Source organism: Musa acuminata, chromosome BXJ2-1, assembly GCF_036884655.1.
Source record: "Musa acuminata AAA Group cultivar baxijiao chromosome BXJ2-1, Cavendish_Baxijiao_AAA, whole genome shotgun sequence".
NCBI classification, from domain to species: Eukaryota; Viridiplantae; Streptophyta; class Magnoliopsida; order Zingiberales; family Musaceae; genus Musa; species Musa acuminata.
This window is the reverse complement of record NC_088338.1, coordinates 4,393,597-4,418,329: the sequence shown is the minus strand read 5'-3', so window position 1 is coordinate 4,418,329 and position 24,733 is coordinate 4,393,597. Positions and strand designations below refer to the sequence as shown.

The 24,733-nt window shown below is 42.6% G+C and overlaps 3 protein-coding genes and 2 pseudogenes across 3 annotated transcripts; 4 read left to right on the top strand and 1 right to left on the bottom strand.

Moving 5' to 3' along the window:
- Nucleotides 1–2,420: 2,420 nt before the first annotated feature.
- Nucleotides 2,421–8,460, bottom strand: LOC103984379 (uncharacterized). Its single transcript, XM_009401862.3, has 6 exons — nucleotides 8,062–8,460; nucleotides 6,522–6,721; nucleotides 3,391–3,531; nucleotides 3,234–3,314; nucleotides 2,728–2,852; nucleotides 2,421–2,632 (listed from the first exon to the last, which is right to left on the bottom strand). The coding sequence occupies exons 1-6, from the start codon at nucleotides 8,297–8,299 to the stop codon at nucleotides 2,584–2,586; spliced, it is 834 nt and encodes a 277-aa protein (XP_009400137.2). The 5' UTR covers nucleotides 8,300–8,460; the 3' UTR covers nucleotides 2,421–2,583.
- Nucleotides 8,461–9,315: 855 nt separating this feature from the next.
- Nucleotides 9,316–9,837, top strand: LOC135597914 (peptidyl-prolyl cis-trans isomerase-like; annotated as a pseudogene).
- Nucleotides 9,838–11,804: 1,967 nt separating this feature from the next.
- Nucleotides 11,805–14,726, top strand: LOC135598526 (uncharacterized). The gene has a single exon (XM_065092452.1). The coding sequence runs from the start codon at nucleotides 12,247–12,249 to the stop codon at nucleotides 14,212–14,214; it is 1,968 nt and encodes a 655-aa protein (XP_064948524.1). The 5' UTR covers nucleotides 11,805–12,246; the 3' UTR covers nucleotides 14,215–14,726.
- A 2,780-nt stretch (nucleotides 14,727–17,506) lies between these two features.
- Nucleotides 17,507–18,941, top strand: LOC135598525 (glycine-rich protein 2-like; annotated as a pseudogene).
- LOC135598524 (thaumatin-like protein 1b) lies at nucleotides 18,265–24,571 on the top strand. Its single transcript, XM_065092451.1, has 5 exons — nucleotides 18,265–18,399; nucleotides 22,183–22,412; nucleotides 22,564–22,953; nucleotides 23,156–23,993; nucleotides 24,070–24,571. The coding sequence occupies exons 3-5, from the start codon at nucleotides 22,929–22,931 to the stop codon at nucleotides 24,257–24,259; spliced, it is 1,053 nt and encodes a 350-aa protein (XP_064948523.1). The 5' UTR covers nucleotides 18,265–18,399; nucleotides 22,183–22,412; nucleotides 22,564–22,928; the 3' UTR covers nucleotides 24,260–24,571.
- Nucleotides 24,572–24,733: the final 162 nt, after the last annotated feature.

The window sequence follows — 24,733 nt, the reverse complement described above, 5'->3', positions numbered from 1 at the left end:
GAGCTCGCCCGTGCCCTCTCGATTGCGCCACCCCCCCCCCCCCCCTCTTCTCATCTCCGCCAGAGAGAGAGAACGAGAGATGTGGCCGCTGGGAGAGCCGCCGACCGATAAGGAACTCGAGGTGGCTCGCATTCTGTGCGATCTGGAGGAACTCATCCTCGAGGACAAAGTCCGCCGCAGCAACTTATCCCTCGTCGCCGGCACGTCTAGCTGGGGCACCAAGAAGCCCCGCACTCTTCCTCCTACTCTTCCAAGTCTACCTTATAATGTTCCTCACCCTCCGCCTCCAACGGCCGACGAGGGGGGAGGAGACGGCTACGGGGGCCCGCGCCCCGCCAGCCCCGTGACTCCATTATCGTTTTCTGGGAGCAACGGCGACAAAGACGAAGCCGGGCCGAGCGCGGTGGCGACCTCGGGTCACAGCAGGCATATTGTGGAAGACGACGCCGGGTCGAGCGCGGCACTCCCCTCACTTCTGGGGAATCGTCCTGAGCACAACGACGGCGTGGCGACCTCGGGTCAGGGGAGGCATACTGTGGTCGACGACGTCGGCCCGAGCGTGGCGCCGCCCTCGGTTCTGGGGAATCGTTCCGGGCACGACGACGCGTTAGCGACCTCGCGACAGGAGACGCACATTGTGGACGGCGACGCCGGGTCGAGCGCGCCGCCGCCCTCGGTCCCTCGGAACCGTTCCGAGAACAACGACACCGGGCCGAGAGGCGCGGCTCCCTTGCCTCGGGGGAAGCAGTTCAAGAACCCCAAGCGGTGGTGCAAGGAGGTAAGAAAAAGAAAGGAGGGAAGCAGTTCTTCTTTTTCTCGCCTACCTTCTCTTCCCTTTCCGCGACTAACCTTGATTGAAACTTCCCATCAGCTGGAGAAGGCGGCGGCTGCTCCTGCTCCTGCTCCTGCTCATCACATTAAGCTGGACCTGGAGTTCCGCCTCTGCCAGCCTTCACCACCGGCGCTCGTCAGCCATCCGACGCTCGCCAGCGTCCGACCGCCGGGGGAGACGTCCGAGGCGTTGCGGTGGGGATGGGAGCTGCAATTGCAGATACAAGGCGAGGACAGGAAGGAAGCGTCGAGGTTGGCGAGGAAGCGGAGGATGGAGATACAGAGGGAGAAGAAGATGCAGAAGAAAGCAAAGCGATCCAACTGAAGCGAGGAGTTCGTGGTGATCACTACGTTGCTTCCTCCTCTACATGACGACTCCCTTTCTTTGGTTTCTCAAAATTCTATTCATGGGTTCTTTTATTATGATTATTAGTATAATTTATGATGGCAAATCTGTGCAGGATATATGATCTTGTGTGTTGTGTCTCCCTCCTATGAGAGAATTGGCCGAGGGTGGCTGCAATGGAGGTGAATAGGCTTGCTGTTGTGTCCATCAGCCATTACCATAGATTAAGAAGAACCTAATGGTTACCCAAAAGCCACTCTTCAATTCACTCTCGAAGTCTTAAATTTGAGACGAGTTTTTCCTATATTTGGATCTTGATGAATGTTGATCTTTTTGCTGTATTTTTTATATTGTGTGTTTGTTCATCTCCCAAAAATGTGACACAACAAAGTCCCTCGTTGGGATCTCAGTATCACTGATTAGACTTGTAGAATTATGCACTAGACTTATACGAAAAAATCCACTGTTCATATGGGAAACGGCCTATAGAATCAAGTCAAGAGACTTCCATTACTAAACACCTCTCATACCTTTAAAGAAAGAATCTTATTTCCACTTGGGAGTTTAAAAACAACATGACTTCATACCAAATTTATGATTCGAGTCATGAAAACAACCACAGTATATCTATCAATCGCAACCTTTTGAACACGTGCATCATAAGGTATTATTAATCTTTAACCCATTGAATACACGATGGCGAGAAGAATGACATGTAGATGTATTCGATGCTGTTATTAGAGATCTCATGAGGTGCACACACTTCCAGCCAGGGGAGGTGGAAATCCAACAGTGAAGGGTAGTTACAATCTAATAATGTATTTTCTTTAAAGGATTGCAATGTGTAATCATAAACAAACATTTGGAAGAAAGATATAGACTTCAAGAATTAAAGGCATAAAGAGATTACAATAAGACATCCAATGTAACCATGATGAAGATAGACTGTGTTCACTTTACCTTGCCTGTGAGATTTGGGATTCGAGGTATCAGTTGTAGTAGATGACAAAGATTTAGTGCAGTTCTGGCCATGGAACTGCAAAAGCCTGGAAAGCATGTGATGACCAAAGAAATTGGTTCAACCAAATATATCAAGAAATTAAGAAATGTGACTTAATGAAGAGATAAAGCCAGCAAGCAATGCACAAGGTTTTCTGTAGAAAAAAGGATTTTTTTATGTGATCAAGATTTCTAGTCTTAAATAAAACTCAGATTATGCTTTACTTTGTGGTAGAGCTAGTCAGATAAGAAATTATTTCTGCCAAATTCAGTGTCTCTAAATCTCGGTAAATTTTGACATAACTGCTTGAACTTGTAACACAAATCAGCCACAAGAGCTACAGGTCTGAAGAAAGATGAAGAGAATTTCAATTGGTTTGGTATAAGATAGAAAGTTAAGCAGAAGATCACACTACACCAGAAGGAAGCCTTAGCACCAGTTGTCCACCAACAACACTGCAGCAGAGAAGAAGCAAAGAAGAAAAGAGAAATGGGATCAGAATTAGAAAAGAATCTCATAGGTGCGTTGCATCTGAAACTTAAAAAGTTACCTCTTCACATAATAATAACAAAAATCTGCCAGGATAAAGGTTTGAACAATTTCAGCAAGAAGGACCAGGGGCGGCCACAACCCATGGCCCAAAGCAGTCAATAGACGTCCACGAGTATCCAAGACCTGTGGAATAGAACAAAATTTTGCTTCAGAATGATATACTACCTCAAGCTATGCAAATAATGATGCCATATTCGTCGCACAATTAAATGCAACAAAGACAGGAAAAAAATGTTGGTCCCATTCCTGTGGGACTAACATCAATCCATCCTTCAATCATGCATATATATAGATTGCGAGATGCTAAAGTTTGATGTTTAGAGACTGATAAAACTCTGCGTGATAAGTGACCTTGTATAGAGGAAATGGAAATAGCAAGAAGCCTTTTGCTCCGAACATCCAAAGAGGCAAGCAATTTACTAAGATAAATTTCATGAAACTAATTGAGCAATAAAATTAAAAATAAAAGAAAAATATGAACCAACAAATATCCACGGATCAAACCTGAAGGACCCAGTGTGCACAGCTCAGAAATCTTGAAACCCCCAGTGCAAATACATAGTGAGCGGTGAATGGCTCAACAATCTGGCAACCATGAATATAGGTCTAGTCAGAAAAAAACAGATTTGGGAATTTGATGCTCTCAATTTTCAGCTTATACCTTTGTGTTTTGCATCAGACGTAATTGTGGCAACACAGAAACAGCTTCCAGATAAACGCAAAAGGCCCAAGAAATCCTATCAATAAGATTATGTGTTGTTGAAGGATGAACTGTAAAGGCCAATATAGCACAAGGCAAAACCTACACAAATAGAAAATATAATTCAATCAACCTATCATCTTATGAAGATGACTGGCCATTGGTGCAACTAAGATATTGTGTATGAAAGATGTTAATTGGTCCCTTGCAAGTGCATATAACGTAAACCTAATAATTGAAGAACAATGAAGAAGTATCACAGAATTATACTGAATAAAGTAAAAAAAAAATCCTGTAAGACATGTTAAGACTACGTTAACTCCAAAGTAATACTTTGATTCAAAAAGGTTACAGAAAAAAATATTTCAAGTATCATTAACTAAAGGCATCTCGCTCTGAAGTCAATCAAATTTCTCAATAGTAGAAGTGTAGAACCTCTGCCACTTATGTCAACATATGAGCCAAATACTTGACATTTTACAATCTAATGTAGCTGGTTTCTCTGTTCTAAATTGTAACCAGATTAACTTGATCTGAATGCCTATACATTAAGCCAATCAATTTTTTAAAGGTTACAGCAGCTATGACTTAGAATAGATGAGGGATATCTTTCCATATATTGAGATATTAACTAATTAAATTATTAAAAAAGTCAATATGGTTGAATGCACTGATCTTACCCAATGTACTAAATTTCCACAAGAAATAATTGAATATTGCCTGGAACAAACAAAACAAGAAATAGGTAGTAGTTTGAGCTCATAAAGAGTGTTCATCTATATTTTCATATGAACTAGTTTTGTAGTACAACTTGCAATTATGTAAAATTGTGCTCAATCAGATATGGTCAGAAATAACATTTATATGATATTCATAGAAGCATGTCGGATATTTCTTCAAAATTTTCATTTTTCTTGTAGTTATTTGAAAACTCAAATATTCTAAATTACTAACAGAGATATGTCACAGATACTTATTGAGAGAAAGTAATCAAATTATGATAATGTAGTAAAATCATGAGATTACATCACAGTGATTTAAAAAGCGCTAGGCGCTCGCCCGAGCGAAGCAAGATGCTAAAATACAAAAATATATAATATAATTAATAAATATAATTATTTAAATAAAAATATGATATTAAATTAAGAAGATCTTGTAAAATCACAAGACCACAATAACAAAAAGTCTCAAAATTCAAAACAATAACAATAATTTTAAATAAATAAAAATTAGTAATATTAAAATCAAAATAATATATTATTAATCTAATAAATAAAAATACTATTACTAATATACAGTTAACAGTATACTGTTAATATACTGTAAGTAGTATACTATCGAACCGATGTGATAAGAGTGAGTAAAAGTAAGACAGCAACGGCAAGTAGCGATAGTGGCAGCAGCAGCAGCGGTAGCAGTAGCAACGAGCAACAACAGCGGTAACGAGAGCAACGATAGTGGCAGCGGCGAGCGGCGACAGTGGCAGCGGCGAGCGGCGACAGTGGCAACGGAGACCAGCGACAGTGGAGAGAGTTAACGACAGCGAAGAGGAAATGTCGGCGGTAGAATCGCGAGCAGGGTTAGGGTTGGGAAAGTTGCGAGAGGGATGCTGAGAGGCTGATATCGGTGCTTTAGTTGGTTGGATTGAACCAACTAAGGCACCGAGGTTACTTGGTTTAACCCGGGCACTCGCCCGAGTCCTGGCGCTAAGCGCTTCCGGTGCTCGCCTCTTTAAAGCACACCGCCTGGACATGAAGCGAGGCGCTCAGGCCTCACCTTGCCTAGCCCAAGCACCCGAGCGCCTATTGAAATCGTTGTTACATCATTCAACGTGAGTTCTTGGTTTTTTGGCAATATTATGAATCCTCTGTTACTTAATATAATTTCTTTAAATGACATGGTTATGGATTTAATTACTTGTTATTATTATCAATATAGAACTTATGTATTAACACAAATGTCAAGCTTTGTCATGTACGTTAATGGTCTTTGTGCCATACTACTATATCGTATTTTTGTGGAAATTTCCATATTTGCATATATGTATCATGTTGCATTGGTATCTCATGATTACATTCGTGACTCATAGTGATCATGTTAAAGAAAATTCATGATCTGAACATATACATGCCTGATGTCATGGCAACAATATGGCCAAGTTTAACTAGCTAAAGACGAGTAATAGACAAGTCAATGGCTTCTTGATCAGCTCTTTGTTTGCAATATCTAAAATCAATAAAGAAATGTCATGAATCAATGGTAACAATAAAACAAAGTCCAAGGTCACTAATGAGATCCCCAAGTACCTTACAAGATGATGTCCATTAAATATCATTCGGGCACCTGTGGTGGTTGATCTTTTTGGATACGCAATAGATATGTTAATTCATGACTGGAATGATATCAGAACTCTTGGATTGGGCTGACACGAAGGGCCACTACTAGTTACTAAATAACCTCACGAAAAACTTTTCCTAGTTTCACATTACAAATTACTTAACTAGTTAACTTGTGTTACATATTAAACATTTCATAAAGAGAAAAATAAATCCAACATGGAAGAAGGATCAAAACTTCCAAGGTTCAAAAAGAAGTCTCGTGTTACTTTCAATTTTTAATTTGAGCATGAATCTTCTTTGCAGATGGCAACAAAAAGGTTCACTAAGTATGTGATATCTCCATCTCATGAGCCAGATTTGTTTCTTAAAGATATGATTCCGTAAATAAAGCAGAAGCACTAAATTAAGAAACTACTGGCACTTTGATGGTTTGTCAGCACGAGACCTAACTTTGACCATACCAAATAACCTGAAAAAATATTTAGCAAGGTTGCTTTATATTTCTCATACATAAATGAAACAGTTACATGATCAATCATTGCAGTCGAATGATGGATAGTATATTTTGAGTGTAGTGCCACTCAACAATGTCTAGTACTATTAAATTATTAGAGAGCACAGGAAAAGGATTTATCAGAATTATAAAGGTACAAAAATCTAGGTTAGAAGCCATGGAATCTGGTACAACTAAGAGATATATGGTTGACTCTAGAACATGGTGGAGGCAAAAAAAAAAGAAAAGAAACATCATACCACATAATAAATTGCAAAGTTGTCCTTCTCTTTCATGTAACTTGACTTTAATCTAAACCGAATCATGTAGATAACCCAAAGAGTAGTTGCAAGCGTAGTGCAATCTAGCACTGTGTGTATGTCATATTCCATGACAAAGCTGCAGTACAGTCTGACAGCTAAAAACAAAGCTGTCAAATATTGAGTCTTAAGCGAAAGTCCTGCAACGTCAAAAAATTATCAATTTAGACAAACACATGCTGTGCTGTTTAATATTGCCTTCTAATTTGAGTGCACTTAAACAAAGAATTGTTTAAAAAATCAAAATACATCTCAACTTCACTCAGAAACAAAGATCAATCATGTTTGAGATATACTTATCTGCAACCACTAAATGATTTTTTTTTTTTCTTACTGATTGGTTCCACCTCATGCAATCTACCCAACATATACTAGGATATAAACTGCCAACATATGCATAATGGACTCCCAGGATCAAAGTCCAGCACCAAGTTTGCTCACTTGTCAATGAAAAGAAATGGAATCTGCAATGTAGACTTCTTGATCAGTCAAAATAAAGAAATAAAGCTTATTACGAACTACAATGTCTTTCTGGTTGAGTCACGTGAATTCTCACTTTTAGTAGTTGACTCCTTAGATGATCCTTTTAAGTTTTCACTTGTTTCAAATGTTGATAACAATCCTCACTAAATTGGTACACAAACCACTGCTATGAAGTTTCACAGGCAAAACCATTTCCTCTGGATGCAGTTTTCACATGCTTTAATTCTTGATTCACAAACGATATCATGCATATCTCATTACTCAAAAAACTTATTGTTATGATCCAACCCCATGGTGAGATATCTAGCACTGCATGATAGGCCTAAGACCACCATGGCCTAAAATAGTTAATAGTGGTAGACCCGTATAACCTCAGAAACTAAGTCAATTCATCTCCCATATCAGATGTGAGATTAAACTAGGTGTCACAATTTTTCTCACTCTTCGTCATGGTCAATGCTGAAGTACGTGAGTTACATTGTGATGTGTCTCCAACCTCATTCACAAGTGTCTGCTTGCCTACTTGGGCCACTTCAACATGCACAATACTAGGTCCACTCGAAGATCATTTTTCATGATCGGACCCGCCGATGTAATAGCTGACCTATTAATTTGATTGACTTGAACCACTAACTAAAAATGCTTAAATCCAGACTAATAAAGATAGATCCACTTAGCCATGTAACCCACAACTGGTTGTCACACTTATTCCTTGAGGTTTCGAAATATACACCACCTATTAGCAAAGCTTTCCTGACCCTCATGATCTGCTAAATTTTAGGCAGGTAGAATGGCTATCATTACCTCCTCCAAGCTTCAGACTGAAACCCTAGCATTATCAATAAATTGGTCATTTGCTATGCATTTCAAATTATCGTGAGTAGTATATCTCTAATTAAATTGAGTATGTCCAACACCTACCAACTCACGGCTTCGAGATCGCATGGATCAAACAAAAAGGAAAGTGGCATAGAGGGAGAGGGGCGGGAGGGCGAACCGGCGCAAGTCCGCTCCTTGATGAGCTTATAGATGAGGACGGAGATGCCGAGGGCGTGTGCGGCCTCGGCGATGACGAAGAGCTTGTCGTGGTCGTGGACGATGAAGCGAAGGAAGACGAGCGCCGCCATGCCGGCGATGACGGAGAGAGAGGCCTTCACCTTGGGCGATCGCCGCCTCACCCATCCCACCACCGCCCTAATCGGCCGCGCCCGTCCCTTCCTCATCTTGCTCTCCATCTCTCACTCTCTCTCCCTCTCCCTCTCCCTCTCGAGCAATCCGATCCCACAAAAAGCAAACAAGAGGCGTTGCTCGACGGAGTTGGACGGGGGAATGTAGACGGGGAAGACATCTTAAAGATACGATGCGGTGCGTTCACCTACATCAGCAGGTTCAGGGGATAAGAGACGACTTTAATGTGGCATGCATCTTTAATGCCCTTTTTCACCCTCTTTACGGGGATGCCTTTTTTTTTTTTTTGTAGATAAATTATGAAGACGAAATTTGAGTTTCGAATTTTAAAATAAATTATTAAAATCATTAGACTGACATCTCAAATTAATATTTTATTATATCTCAATCTATGATAATATCATGCATATATCTCTAAAAAATTAAATATTTTTTTATTCAGCCCCTAAGATTTAATATACACACACCTCAAAATTTGGTAGTTTTATAATTATTTTAATCTAATTTTAATATATACATATATAAATATATACACCTCAAATTTTAGTATATTTATACTTATACCTTTTAATATACATCTAGCAAACTGAAAAACTTACAAGTATAATATTGCCGTTAATGTCTGTCATTTGACTAACTATGTTGAAAAACTCTACTTAATATTAATAATGTTACAAATGTAATAGATATATATATATATATATATATATATATATATATATATATATATATATATATATATATATATACTTTGTAAATTAGTAACTTTTCCTATTTGATCCTCTAAATTATGTTCCTAAATTCCAAAAAAAAAATGGTATTTTAGACATATAAAATAATTATGCACCCCAAAAGCACATTTATTCACAAGGATGGAAACTGATGTCAAACAAAACAAGCCAAGTGACAAAGTCACATTCATTTAAAGCATTTTGCAGTTTGCGTTTCAATACAATAAGGCTTTAATCCATGCGAGGAGCGTGCAAAGGTGACCACATGATCACTGTGTTAGCATGCGCCCACAGCCTTCATCACGATCCGGTCGGTCTGCTTACTTCCGATCATGGCCACGGTGAACCGTCGCCTTCGCGTGTTCTTCGACATCACCATCAACGATGCACCGGTGGGGCGGATCGTGATGGAGCTGTAGTCAGACGTGGTGCCGAAGACGGCCGGGAACTGCCGGGCGTTGTGCACCGGGGATAGGGGCGTGGAGCGCTCCGGGAAGCCGCTGCACTACAAGGGGACGCGCAACCTCCGGGTGACCCCGGGCTTCATGTGCCAGGGCCGCGACGTCGCCCACAACGACGGCACCGGAATGGAGTCGATCTACGGCGGCAAGTTCGCGGACGAGAACTTCACCACGAAGCACCGGCTGGTGTCCGTGGCGAACGGGGGCCGGGACATGAACGGATCGTAGTTCTTCATCTGCATGGAGAAGGCGCCGTAGCTGGACGGCGAGCAGGTGGTCTTCGGCAGCGTGGTGGCGGGGATGTCGGTGGTGAAGGCGATCGACTTGATGGGCTCCATGAGCGGCGAGACCAAGACGGAGGTCCTCATCGCCGACTGCGGCCAGCTCTCTTAGAACGTCATAGAAAGATTTAAGTAAGTCGATGACTTGAGAATAGAACCCAAAATAGTTGGAATCTTCTTTACAACTCAAATTTTGAATCCATTTATTATATTATTATGGAGAATTTTCTTTTTTTTAGCTTTATCATTTGATTTGATGTCGACATGTGTATTGGGTTTATTATTATTATTATTATTATTTATTATTATTATTAGTATTATTATTATTATTATTATTATTATTATTATTATTATTATTATTATTATTATCCTGCTTTATGATTTATCATTTTTTTTATGCACGTCATCATTTTCCAGAAAAATTTCAATAATTTTCATGTTTTCGAGTTTAAGTATAAATTAAAATTTTGAGATTGATCTTATTATGATATTACAGCAATTGTAAGGCCGAAGTCATGCCAATAACAATTTATTTCTACTAGCCGGAGGATGATCATGTCAAGAATTGGTAACCATGGAAAACGATGGATGATACATAATATAATGCCAACCAAGTCCTTTCCGGTGGACGACCCCATTGTAAGGCCGAAGTGATATATAGATCACATGCCGCATGATTCATTATAATTTCAGTACATAAGCATAAATCATTATTATTATTATTATTATTATTATTATTATTATTATTATTATCATCGTCCTTCCAATGGAGTCAGTCTAACAAGATCGGACCGGACAGATTGGATCGAAAAATGGGACAAGAAAAAATCAGTCTATTTTTAGCGTCGATTTATTATAAAAAAAAATCCCGCTACTCGTTCAATTTCTTGAATGCTAAAAAAATCCTCCACATCTTGAATTTCGAACCTTTCGTATTAAAAGGAGTTCTAGCTTGCTTTTGCCTTGTCACATTTTTAGTTGGGATTGCCTAAGATATACGACACTCGAGCAATATTCGTTTACAAGGATTAACCTAGACATTAATATCGTGCAATACAAAAAGGACCTATACAACGAAAAAAATGGTAGAAAGATGAACATGCGAGTATTTTATTATCATTGCACATGAAAAGAGCAAGATAATCAAAATCCAAAACAATTAGCTCTTATTTGGCACAAATAGGTCTCGAAAATGGCTTAAACTAGCGCACACAAAGGAGGCTCTAAATATAGATGAATGCCCAATGTTCACTAGGATTTTCATCAAATAGAAAACGAACATATTAAAGATGTTACAACACCCCTCTAATGCCACCCAAGGGGTTTTAAGGTGTTGATACGACTAATATTTCATATTATTAAACTATCGACCAAAAATCAACCCATGGCACATGAGAATAAGGTTATATTGGATCATTATCCTTCGTACAATGTCGCATATCCAAAAATATTTATGAGTGTTACATGATAAAAATACAAAACGAAAACACTAACAACAAATAAAAATAAAATTGACGATAGTGTTTTTTTTTGTCCCGAATATTGCATACAAGAAAGCACAAAGAACAACGAGAAACAAGAATAAAAAACTATCATGAAAGGAGCATGCCCTCATTCATTTTCACTCCTCGTCGCCACTCGATTAGGGGAGGATGACAACTCGAGGAGGCATAGATGACACCTAATGTGATAGACCATACAAGGGAAGAGAGAGAGGAGAAGCCTTACCATGATCACTCATTCATCGTGTTCTAAGTTGATGATGAGGATGACGAAACAAGACGAAGGTAGGGCCATAAAGATGCCTTAACGATGATAAACAAGGGCGAAAACACATCGACATATAAGGGCGAGAATAATGAGACGAAGGTGACCACGTAAAACAACGAGGAATAAAGTCATGGGTAATCTCATCATTTATTAGAAAATAAGAACGTGTTAATAAACGAAAAATAAAATATCGAAGTTTTAAAAAATTAAAAAAAAATTATGGCGTCATGCTTATGAGAGAGGTGTGATGCTTTTTAGGTTTGTTGGCTCTAATTAGATCTAAACACGGAGGATTATAGACTACAGCGGCAAGTTGGTGTGATTACAATGGAAATAACCTCCTGCTAATAATATCACACCATAAATGCACGCAGAAAAGGAAGAGGAAGAGGAGGAAGACGGGGAGATGGGTTGTGATGCGGAGCAAAATTCGCGGTAGGCTCTGCAAAGAAAGGCAAACAAGTAGGCTCAGGCGGAGGCGGAGGCGGAGGAGGAAGAAGACGAAGGCGTTGGTGTCTTTTCCCGTTCACCTCGCCGGCACGCCCATCATTTCCTCCGGTACCAATTCGTTCCCCCTCTCTTGACACCGGAGGCGAAGAACAGGAACTGACAGAGAGAGGGGACATGAAAAGGTCCCCTCTTTTTGGTGAAATCATATCCGTCATTTGATCCGCAGAAGCAGAAAGAGGAGGAGGAGGAAGAGGAGGAGGAGGAGGAGGAGAGGGGGAAGGAAAAGGAAAGCTAGGAGAAGATGATGGGCGATGGCGGGGTGAAGCAGATATTGGCGAAGCCGATCCAGCTGGCGGACCAGGTGAGCAAGTTGGCGGACTTCGCGCACTCGTTCAAGCAGGAGTGCGCGGAGCTGAAGGCGAAGACGGAGCGCCTGGCGGGGCTGCTGCGGCAGGCGGCCCGTGCGGATCTGTACGAGCGGCCCGCTCGCCGCATCATGAACGACACCGAGCAGGTGCTCGACAAGGCCCTCGCCCTCGTCGCCAAATGTCGCGCCCACGGCCTCGTCCGCCGCGTCTTCACCATCATCCCCGCCGCCGCCTTCAAGAAGATGTCGACCCAACTCGACAACTCCATCGGCGACGTCTCCTGGCTCATCCGCGTCTCCTCCTCCGCCTCCGCCGGTTCCGACGATAGTGACGGCGACATTCACCTCGGCCTCCCACCGATCGCACAGAACGAACCCATTCTCTTCCTCATCTGGGAGCAGATTGCCACCCTGCACACCGGCTCCCTCGACGCCCGCGCTGACGCCGCCGCCAGCCTCGTCTCCCTCGCCCGCGACAACGACCGCTACGGCAAGCTCATCATCGAGGAGGACGGCGTCGGCCCCCTCCTCCGCCTCATCAAGGAGGGCCGCCTCGACGGCCAGGAGAGCGCCGCCCACGCCCTCGGTCTCCTCGCCCGCGACCCGGAGAGCGTCGAGCAGATGGTCCTCGGTGGCGTCTGCTCCACCTTTGCCAAGGTCCTCAAGGAGGGACCCATGAAGGTCCAGGCCATGGTCGCCTGGGCCGTTTCCGAGCTAGCCGCCAGCCACCCCAAGTGCCAGGACGTCTTCGCCCAGAACCACGTCGTCCGCCTCCTCGTCAGCCACCTCGCCTTTGAGACCGTCCAGGAGCACAGCAAGTACACTATCCCCTCCAAGGATATGTCAATCCACTCCGTCGTCATGGCCAACAGCAGCGGCAGCACCGCAGCCGCCAGGAACGACGCCAGTGCGTCGGTGGCCATGGACAGCTCCGAGCAAGGTATGGTCAAGCATCCTACCGCCGACCAGAACCAGAACGCCAACACGAACCAGATGCACTCCTTGATCCAGTCCACCATGGCCGTGAAATCCAACAAGGTCCCGCACAATTCCAACAGCCACAACCCGCACGCCAGCAGCAACGGCAAGCAGCATCATGTCACCTTGTCGGGGACCAGCATCAAGGGCCGGGAGTTCGAGGACCCGGCCACCAAAGCCTACATGAAGGCCATGGCCGCGAAGGCCCTGTGGCAGCTCGCCAAGGGCAACCCGGCCATTTGCAAGAGCATCACCGAGTCCAGGGCTCTTCTCTGCTTTGCAGTGCTCCTCGAGAAAGGGACGGACGAAGTCCAGTACAATTCGGCCATGGCCCTCATGGAGATTGCACGTGTGGCGGAGCAGCATTCCGATCTCAGGCGTTCAGCGTTCAAGCCGAGTTCCCCAGCTGCTCGGGCAGTGGTCGACCAGTTTCTGAAGATTGTAGAGAAGGCTGACTATGATGACCTTCTTGTTCCCTGCATCGTGGCCTTGGGCTGCTTGTCAAGGACATTCCGGGCAACGGAGACCCGAATTATAGCGCCATTGGTCCGGTTGCTTGATGAGCAGGAGATGGTCGTCTCAAAGGAGGCTGTCATTGCCTTGACCAAATTTGCTTGCACCGAAAACTACCTCCACCTTGATCATTCGAAAGCCATCATCAATGAGGGAGGGTCAAAACACCTGGTTCAGCTGGTGTATTTTGGTGAACATCTGGTTCAGATTGCGGCATTGATATTGTTGTGCTACATTGCACTTCATGTGCCTGATAGTGAGGATTTGGCGCAGGCTGAGGTTCTCACGGTGCTTGAGTGGGCTTCCAAACAGGGGTACATGGTTCAGGACCCAAAGGTGGATAGCTTATTGCCAGAGTCAAAGGTTAGGTTGGAGCTCTATCAATCAAGAAGTAGCAGAGGATACCATTGAGTCTAGGGAAAACACCCTTGCAAGGGTTTGATGGGCGCGGAAGAACAGCAGGGCCAGCTATGTGCATCTTTTCTGAAGGTCCAGGAATGAACATGCCTCGAGGTTGCTTCTATATGCATTCTTAAGGTCACACCAAAGAATTCCCTAAACTTATTAGTTCATCAAAGTGGTTGAATGTGTTTGGTTCATGATTAGCTTGGGAATTTTGGTCGCGGGGGCATTGTTTGTCCCTAGTCAAGGATTTCATAAGCTGAAAGAGTGGAGCCTATATTGGTTTTGTTAGCAGATCACTATTTGGAGGGGCATTCTAACTTTTCAAGCCTGATAATGTATATTGGCTGCTTTCAATGGTGAACTAATGTTAAGTGAAGCTTTTGTTACTGTGTATGATGTCCACTACATATCAAACGACTTTAGGTTTTCCAGTTAGCATGTTCTTCCTTTTTGTATCTTGTCACTGCGTATTGTATCATTTAGACATGAAAAGCTTCCACAGAGAGGGCTTTCAATTCTTTGTTGTTTTTGTGCTTGAAACTATTTTGCTGCTTGGGTATGCTAGCTATTGAGAAACTTGTTAGAGCATGAACTAGCCATTGGAGATGCTGGTTTTATGTCCGAAATATTTGTCCATATAGTCTGTTTAATGACATGGACCAATTAAGCATTGCGGAGTTTTACTAACTAGGGGTTTGGAGAGATTGGGGTCATGTAACCATATTGGATATGCTTAGCCTCATTAAACCTTGAGAATCATTAAGATATTTGATTTGTTTTGATTACATGCAAAGAAAAGTTAGATATTTGGCATGTCTTAGCTCTCAGCAGAAGCTGGCTGTTCAATTCCTAGAAAGACATCCAGATTTCTCTGTAGACAATCTGTGACTCTTCTTCAAATAAATCAGACAAAATTTTGACCAGACTTGGCTTTTCAAAAAACACAAATTGCATGCAGCTTTGCTCCATCTGATCAGGTAATACATCATTATGATACTGGCTTTGCTGGGTTCTTGTGGTGAATCATTTTGTACAGGTCTTAGGTACAGAAACCCAATTTTTTGATATATAGTTTGCTCAATTCATAATTGATTCTGATTTCAGAGTCTTTTCCATGCCTTACTGTGTATGCTTCCTATCTTCTTTAGTTTCTACTTGCTCCATTATTCATAATATATCTGCTGAAATAGCTCCTTGTGATGTCATTTGACTTTATTACTTTCGTCTAAAACTGAGTCATAAATCAGGAGCTGTTTTATGTCAGTGCACAATTTAATGTCAAGTTTCTGGTTTCCAAGAATCATGAGACAGCACACTAAGACATCCACTGGAGTGGTGAGATCATTAATTCCAGTATCTATCACTCTAGTTTCCTTTTTCCACTCACATCACAGCCATGGAAGTGTAAGATTAGGTACAGAAGTAGACCAGATTTGTCTTACCATGTCTTTGCAACAGGTGATCAGATTAATCTGCTGTTTTCTCCTGCAAGTTTCCACCTTCCTGTCCTGCAATTAAATGTTGTGACAAGGCATAGAAGCTACCTTCCTTTGCCACTCCTCTTTTAGTTCAGTTTTCTTGTTCATCTTGCTCCTCATTCTATAAGATCTGCAGTTGCTTGATTCTGGAAGGGAAATCTAGTTTTTTTCTACCATTTTGATTGGAATACACAAAGGCAAAGAATCCCATAAAATCTGGTAGGTGAACAATGCTGTTGAGAGTGAAATCATCTCATCACAATACTACAGAAAAGTCAAGAAACTGTGAGAGCCTGTCCAGGGACAGGGAAAAAGAGAAATCTCACTTGTGTTTGCATGTGTGGCATGGGATCCTCCATCTTCCATGTCTCTCACCATTACTTCGCATCACTGTGTATGACAAAAGTAACAGATGTGTCATTCTTGCCACTTCTAGGCAGCCATTGCTACTGGCCAAAACTCCACTGTAGCTACTGTTGCTCTTCATTGAACCATGTCAGGCCAAAGCATGTGGAAGGCATAGCATCTGTCTGCAGAATAATTGAAAGGACATATGTAATATTTTAACAAAGGAAGAGACCTATACTGATCTGTATAACATTCTGATTTAGATATGCTGCATTAAAGTAGGAAAATTAATGATTCAATTATTCTGTAGGAGTGGATGGTGATAATTGATGACTAATGTACACTGATGTTAGAAAATAAACCGATAACTAATGAAATATCAATATAGTGAGCTGAAACATTAAAACATAAGGTATTATTTTTTGTATACTTTAGTAGAATAAGGTATTATTACAAAGCAAAAAGAATTAGAAAAATAAGTAAAAAATTAATCATAAAATTTTCTCATTATGATATCAGTTGGTCAGGGTTTGTGAACATTTACACTGTGGCTAGAGAGTTAGCACGGTTCGGTCCTATCCCGAACATGCAAGATCGCCCGCATGGATATTCGGGTGGCGGAAGTCGTCGTCCGGTTGGGTCGAGCTCGAACCTCGTTTCAGGAATGCGGGGGTTCTCTTTTCAATTGTCGCTTCTTTTCTTGTCGCCTGGCTCCTGCACACAAGTCGGGGTCGGGAGGGGGATTTCCCGACTCGACCCCTCCGAAGATTTAGTTAGAGCTTGGTGGAAAAATAATCAGGGCCCTTGGCGCTGTCCAGGTGATGGGTTTTTATACCCTGCACAAGGGGGCCGATCGTACTTAACTCATTCATGGTCGTCGATCCTTTAAGCGGTGAACTTATACTTTTTGTGCAGTCATCGATTGCCTCAGCGTCGAACAGAGACGTCACACTTGACTAGCACCGTCCCGATCTTTGTAGGATGACATCGTTCTTGATCGACGTCGTCTCAATCTTTGTGGGACGGCATTGTACTTGATCGGTATTGTTATGATCTTTATGGGGCGATGTCGTACTTGGTCGATGTCATCTCAAACTTTGCGAGGCGACATCATACTTGGTCGATGCCATCCCGATCTTTGCGGGGTGGCATCATACTCGATCGACATTGTTGGAGTGGCGTCATACTTGATCGATACTGTCGTGCCCAAGGGGTGTGGTGTCAACGTGGTCCGTCATGTTGACTTTGAGGCTCCTGGTTGATATTGATGTGGCTGTGGGCGATTGCCAAGGCTATGTTCGGTCAGTATATTATTATATAATAATAAATCTCATATTCAAATGCATGTATGCTATTTGATGTAATGAAATTTCGTGCCACTTCGAAGAACACGTCATCAATCAAGGCGTTATTTTGGCCCCGTCATCACCCATCTCTTTTCCCATCCGACGGTCATCATTCTGCCACGGTGTCCCTCTCGCCTCGCAGGGCTCGCTCGCTCGTTATATGGCGACCGGGAGAGGGAGTGACGAGGGGAGGCTTCATAGGGTTGCTTCGTGGTGTTCGAGATCGGCTCGATCGATCCGATGGTGCAGGCAAGCGGCCGATCGAGGGGCACGGTGAAGTGGTTCAACGACACCAAGGGGTTCGGCTTCATCTGGCCGGACGACGGAGGGGAGGACCTCTTCGTCCATCGGTACCCCATCAAGGCCCAGGTGTACCGGACCTTCGCTGAGAGCGATGTCGCCGACGGAGACGATGGCCCCAGCAAGGCCGTCGACATCACCGGGCCCGGCGGATCCGACATCCAAGGTGGCGGCGGCTGCCGGAGTGATTGCTACGGGAGGGTGGGTATGCTGGGACTACCGGGTTAGTGATGGTGGCGGTTGGCGTAGGAGAGGCGGTCGGAGCTTGTTATAACTGCGTTGAGGCTGGGCATATCGCTAGAGATTGTTACAGTGGCGGCGAAGGTGGTGGTGCTTGTTATTACTGTGGTGAGATGGGGCATCTTGCTAGGGATTGCTATCAGGGCGTCGGAGGCGATGGAAGGTATAGCGGTTGAGGTGGTGACGGCAACCTGTCCTGTTACAGTTGTGGCGTGATGGGGTACTTTGCTAGGGAATGCCCTTGCAAGAACTGAGGATCAATCACTTTCAAGCTTTGGCTTACTTTCTTTGCATTTTGCTAGGGATTGCTATCGGGGCCATGCAGGCGGAGATGGACGGTTTGATGGTGGAGGTGCTGTCCTGTTACAGTTGTGGCGAGATCCGGCACTATAGTAGGGAATTCCCTGGCAAGAACTGAGGATTAATCACTTTCAAACATTCCCTTAGATTTCTTTTGTTCCACCTAATATTGATAGCTGGTAGTACTCCTTTTTTGTGCATGGCTTTATGTTTTTTCCCTATCTGCAAAGGATATGGACATGTTCTGTTCTTCTGTTGATTTTGATGGATTGTTGCCTACTTTGGGGTTTACTGAACAAAATTTGTATGCATTATATGTGTTTCTGCCTCGTTTTTCAGATATTTACTTATGCGCTTGTATAATTGCTTCGCTACATTTCTCTAAACATCATTCTTGTTGCAGCTTCTTTCCATTTTATTTAGCTTTGTCATGTTATTGTCATTATGCAGTTGAACTGTGGCTTCATTTTGGCTTGTAAGTTACCTCTTGTTCTTGATTTTTGAATGATGTAACTGTTGCTGGATCCCTTTGATGATAATATTTTGTGTAAAGCTGTGGGATGCTTTAACAGGAATTCTTGATGATCACTTGTCTTGATGAATGATATGCTTAATGTCATGCCTTTGTGTCATGATGGATGTTGTTATAGAGATTTTCATTGTTAATGTTGTTTGGTTATGTCTGGGTTAAATGAATAGTCAGCCTTTTATTGGTGTTTCATTGTCGTACATTCTGCTATGAATCAGAGGTTATATTGCAGCAGTATTGTTTTAATAGAAATATTATATTATTTAAATATGCTTCATCTTGATGCATTTATCTGATGCTCTATTGGACAAAACTGGTCTGGAACTCTGAGTAGTACAAGCTACACTGAAAAGTATGAATTGTATGAATGAATATGCATACGTTCACTCTGTGCTTGCATTTTGTGTTACATCCCAATTTAGTTCTACATCGGATACATCAGATACATTGGATGCATTGGATGTGGGTAAAGAATCGAGTCAGTTTATCAGCTGGATGTGTCTAGTAGTATTATCTTGTGCATGAGAACTTTAGGTTGGTGGTTTATACTCATCTAGTGAGTCATTTATCCATCAGATCAGATCGTGACATAGTATTAGAGTTGACTTAGTATTGGGCATTTTGAGGAACCAAATAGGATAGGCTTATCCATGTCTGAGGTTAGAGGTGTACATTACAACATGGAGCTAGCCTATTCCATTGGGCTAGGCCTCATGTGTAGCTTACCTGGGTTTGGTTTCATGTTTAGACCTCGACAAGGACATCAAGCCTTTTAAGTGATAGGGATTGTTGCTGCAGTTTTGTTTTGCATCAGATGTGAGACAAGAATTAAATTGATGAATGAGCAAAGTGAGTTTAGTACTTTTAACTTAAATTTAAGTATTTTGGATCCCTGGTGAATGTTCATCGAGTTAATGAATTAGTTACCTCATCAGATCATACCATGACATGTTGTGATTTAAGACGAGTTCTCATTAAGTAATGGCGGCTGTGCTTGTTCATGATGTTTGATATTTAACATGAAACATACATAGTTTCTACAATCAGTTCTGACACAGGAGGCTGGAATATTTTTGTGTAATTTGCTTTGGCTGTGCAGTAACAAATTTACTGCTGTGCTGAAATATGTAAAAGTTTGTCACGTGCAATGTTACATGATTATTAATTTTTTTTACTTAAAAATATGTATAGATTGTCTTAATAAATACTCTCAGGTGAATTCTATTTTAGCTTGTTATGTCGTCCCTTTTTTGAAATAATTAATGTTAGTGGTACGAGAAAAGGTAGAGAAAGACTTAAAAAGATTTTAATGGAAATTATAAATAAATATTTACGTATTCTAAATTTAACTAAACATATGGTTTTTTACCAATATCAATGATGGCAAAAGATTTATGTAGTTGATCCCAAATAAGTTAGGACTTACGATTTTATTGTTATTGTTGTTATTGTCATTGTTGTTGTGTCTTGTCTCTCTTTCTTGAACTGTTTTGATTTCTATTCTTACCGGTGTGCTTATTACTTTGGTGTTCTATCATGTGGCATTAGTTTTAAGAAAAGTCCTGATAACTGAAGAAAGAATATATGCTCTACTGTGATCATTATAAGAATCTGATTTGGGCTCCAACTAAGGTTCTTACACTACATTAGTTGGAATGGGAGAATCGTTTGTTGTTCTGTCTTTTAGGTCATGTACAAGAAGACCTGCCATCTATGCCTAATTTCGTTAAACATGATATGTAGTAGATACAAGTCTAGTTTATTATTTCTATTTAGTTGTAAAAATCTGACAACACTATGTTAGTTCATACCCGCATCTTTCCCTAAAAAGCTTAAAACTCAAAACAAGAAAAAAGGCAGAAATGAAAGCTCGAGTCTAAGAGTGGAGGTCGCTCGGGAAGTGAGTCGATGAGTCAGTCCCATTCATTCTTGCCTGAAACAAGTGGGCTATTTATTCTGGTGCCACCTTTGTTCTCTATTTCCCAAAACCCATTCATCACACAACCTTAAGATTTCATTTTTCTTGTATTCAGATAGAAAATTTGGGTTGTTGATTCTTCCAAGATGCAGTACAGAAAAAAAAAAATCTGTTGGAGATAATGCCAAAATTCAGCTAAAAATATCAATTTTTTTCTTATTATAGGCTTGCATAATGACTTTTAAGTAATCTCCTGATATTTTCTTGGTGATGTTGGTTTTTCAAGTTATTCTTTCTTTATTTTACGGCTGATTTCTTTAGTTGGGTCATCCTATTTCTCACAAAAAAAAGTTATACTATTTCTCAAGATATGCCGTACCGAAGCGTACCGGGCGGTATGTATCGGTCCGATAGGTTACGGTACGGTATAGCGAATCTTAGTATTTCTCACATGTAGTATCAGTTTAAAATTGAATTTAAATCTAGATGGTGACAGATTCAGATATTTTAAAATCAGTTTTGGTATATAGTGCACATTTTATCCAGATATTGGTACAAATTTTGATCATACTATAAAATTAGTCTTAGATACCCAAAGGGCATTGAGATCCGATTTATATTATATTTGGATATCCTTTAATGTCGATCAATCTATTACACAATAATAATATGATCAATCTAAAAAAAAAGTATTAATAGAAACTGTAAAAAGAAGATTTAAAAACTTGAAGTTTAACTAGATATATGATGTTTTTGCAAATCTTAATGATAATAAAAGATATATATAGTCGTTCGGAACTTACAATTTGTTACTATTGTTGCATAAATCATGCATTTAAATCTGATCTATACGTGCTTCTCATCAGATATCTCATTTTAATATGGTTGACATCCATATATGTATTGTTTTAAATTTTGTTATTGATCTGCTTTCTGGATCCATAGTTGAGATGTGGTTGGGCTTTCATGTGACCTATACACCCTTAGGCAACCATATACACCACATATAGATGCTGTAAGAGTCTTATGGTTTCATGATCTTTATCTGAGAAGATTTAGCTTCCTCTATACATGAACCTTATTTCCAATATCTCTTATTTGTGTGTGATGTGGTGAAACAGCATCTCTTATTTCCAATATTGTGTTTCCTACGAGCTTCATTTCCTAGTTTGACTAAGTGAATTTGAGTTGTATATAAATATGCATCAATTTGATATGTTTGGTAGATTTTGGATTTTTTTTCATCTGCCAACTTGTTAGGATTTACTTAATCTGGTTGCTGCTGTCAATGATCATCTGTTTAATCTTGCCTGGTATCTGTTTCTGGTTAGAAGTAACCACCATTGTTCAGCATCCGTTCCCAAGAAATAATATGGATTAGTTGGCCCCAGTAGTCAAATTTAATCTTGCTACTATTGTTTCTTATAGCATCAATTTTCTTTTAGGATGTTAACAATATGATGCAATATTATTATTACAAGAAGGACCTGATACTTAACAGTGTGCTATGTGCAGCATGTGCTATGTGTTAGTATGTATAAGCTGACATAACACAGGGTGCCATTTGAAATATCCTGAAATCGTCCGGAGGCACTAAAAAACTATTGAGCTTGCTTCGCCGGTGACAATGATTTGGACGTGTAATGCAGTAGCACAAGAGGCCCCGTCCACCGTCCCACGTGAGACTTGCCGACCCGATCCAGCACCGCTCTCATCACTTCCTATGATGCTGACTCCAACCCTCGGTATGTAAGAGAATATTAAATAACATTGTAAATATGTAAGAGAATATTAAAATAAAAAAAACTAGATTTTATTTTAAATATTATATCAAACTGTGTAATTGTCGTTTTACTTGTCCGTGTTCTTAAATTGATTATGGATACCTCATTTCAGGTACCTTAACAGAGACTGGTCACGTATGTAGATCTGAGAGCTTTAGCTACTAGCACAAGAGACATCTCGTCCGAGCTTACTTGCATGAGAACAAACATAAACAAGAAGATATGTATCATCTCCTCTACAATAGCTTCGCCTTTTCTTTTGCAACATCCAAACATTGAGGTCATTACATGCTTTGCTAAAGGGTAAGTCAACATTGACATGACGCGAGCTTTTCCTCAGGTGTGATCTGATCCAAACGAACTGCTTCTGTCGGTGCATTGGCTATTCTCTCACGTCTCTGCGAGCTCCTCTTTTCCACCCTATCAGACGCTGTGATCCAACAACACTGCTTTAAGAATCGATGATGCACGGCCGAGATGTGGGCAGATGACGATCAGACGGGTAAGATTCTCTTGCCCAGACAAAATCTTACACCTGCTCTCTTCCCAAGTAGGACCAAGTCGTGGACAGAATTGGCGAGATGGATATAAAATATTTCTGCGCCTCGTCCTCAAGTCCACCGGCCATTGAGAATTTTAATGGTGCAAGCTCTGCAATCAATGGATCTGATGCCAACCTCCTCTATAAATATATATTCATGCAGGTTTGTCTATCTCCTCACACGTCTTCTCCTCCGAGAAATTGGTCGCGATGCGTCCCTCTCTTCCACCACTCCAATCCACCTCTTCTCTCGTTGTTCTTCTTGTTGTGTTGGTGTTAGCGTCTGGTTCCTCGCCGGGTGTCCTTTCTGCTACGTTCACGGTGACGAACAACTGCGCCTACACGGTGTGGCCGGGCGTCCTCGCCAGCGCTGGTTCGGCCCCGCTCGCCACCACAGGCTTCGCCCTCGCCCCTTCAGAGTACCGCACACTCGACGCCCCCGTCCCATGGTCCGGCCGCCTCTGGGCCCGCACTATCTGTGCCGCTGACCCTGCTTCCGGCCGCTTCTCCTGCGCCACCGGCGACTGCGGCTCCGGCTCATTGGAGTGCTCCGGGGGCGGCGCGGCCCCTCCCGCCACCCTCGCCGAGTTCACCCTGGGCGGCAGCGGCGGGACCGACTTCTACGACGTCAGCCTCGTGGACGGATCCAACGTGCCCATGCTGGTAGTCCCGCAGAGTGGGTCTCCCGGGGGTAGCTGTGGGCCCACGGGGTGTCTGGTGGATCTCAACGGGTTGTGCCCCGCGGAGCTGCGGGTGGCGCAGCCCGGCGGGGAGACGGCTGCGTGCCGGAGCGCGTGCGAGGCGTTCCGGACCGCGAGGTACTGCTGCAGCGGCGAGTTCGGCAGCCCCGGCACGTGCGGCCCGACGGCGTACTCACAGTTCTTCAAGAACGCGTGCCCCAGGGCGTACAGCTACGCTTACGACGACGCGACCTCCACGTTCACCTGCCCCACCGCCGCCACCGCCGGCTACACCGTCACCTTGTGCCCCAGCACCACCAGGTAGCCATCTCTTTTACCGACTTTTTCCGAGCCAATGACATGACGCGTGGAGTCTGACAACATCAAACCATTGCAGTCTCAAGTCCATGGGCTACGGGAATCAGATGGCAGGAGGCCTGCCGCTGATCAACAACACGATGCCGCCGCTGTTAAGCTCGCCGAATCGCGCCGCGCGGCGGTGGCCGACCATGTCGCCAGCGAGCCGAGGCCTCCTCTGCCTTGCAGTCGCGGTGGCGCTGCAGCTGCAGCTGCTCCACCTGCCTTGAACCTCTCGCCACAGCACATGCAGGTACCCGTTCTGCGTGCGATCATGCACGTGAACGCCATGCTGCGCCATTGCAGCGCCAGCATCCATGCAGGCGTTTGCTCCCTATTCACGAGGTGTACGGCACATTCGCAAGCCGACATCTTTGCACTGTTAAGTCTGGAGCCGATGCGCATCCGCAGGTTCTTTCTTGAGATATCGATGTACAGTTCATTAAAACCTATTTCTTGCCGCAAGCATGTTGTGGCTCTCCAAGACTGTATCTCGAATGGCCCAAACCCCGTTGAGGTTGACTGAATCAGACTTGGTGGAATCCGTATGTGTAGAAATATATATGCATCAAGTCCCAAGAAGACCATATCATATCACAACAGATCGGGGAATTCAAATATCATGTGATCTGATCGATATGTATCGCAGTTGTTGGTACATCAGGAATTCCTCCGTTTTGTCGGTGGACGGTTGATGTCGGAGT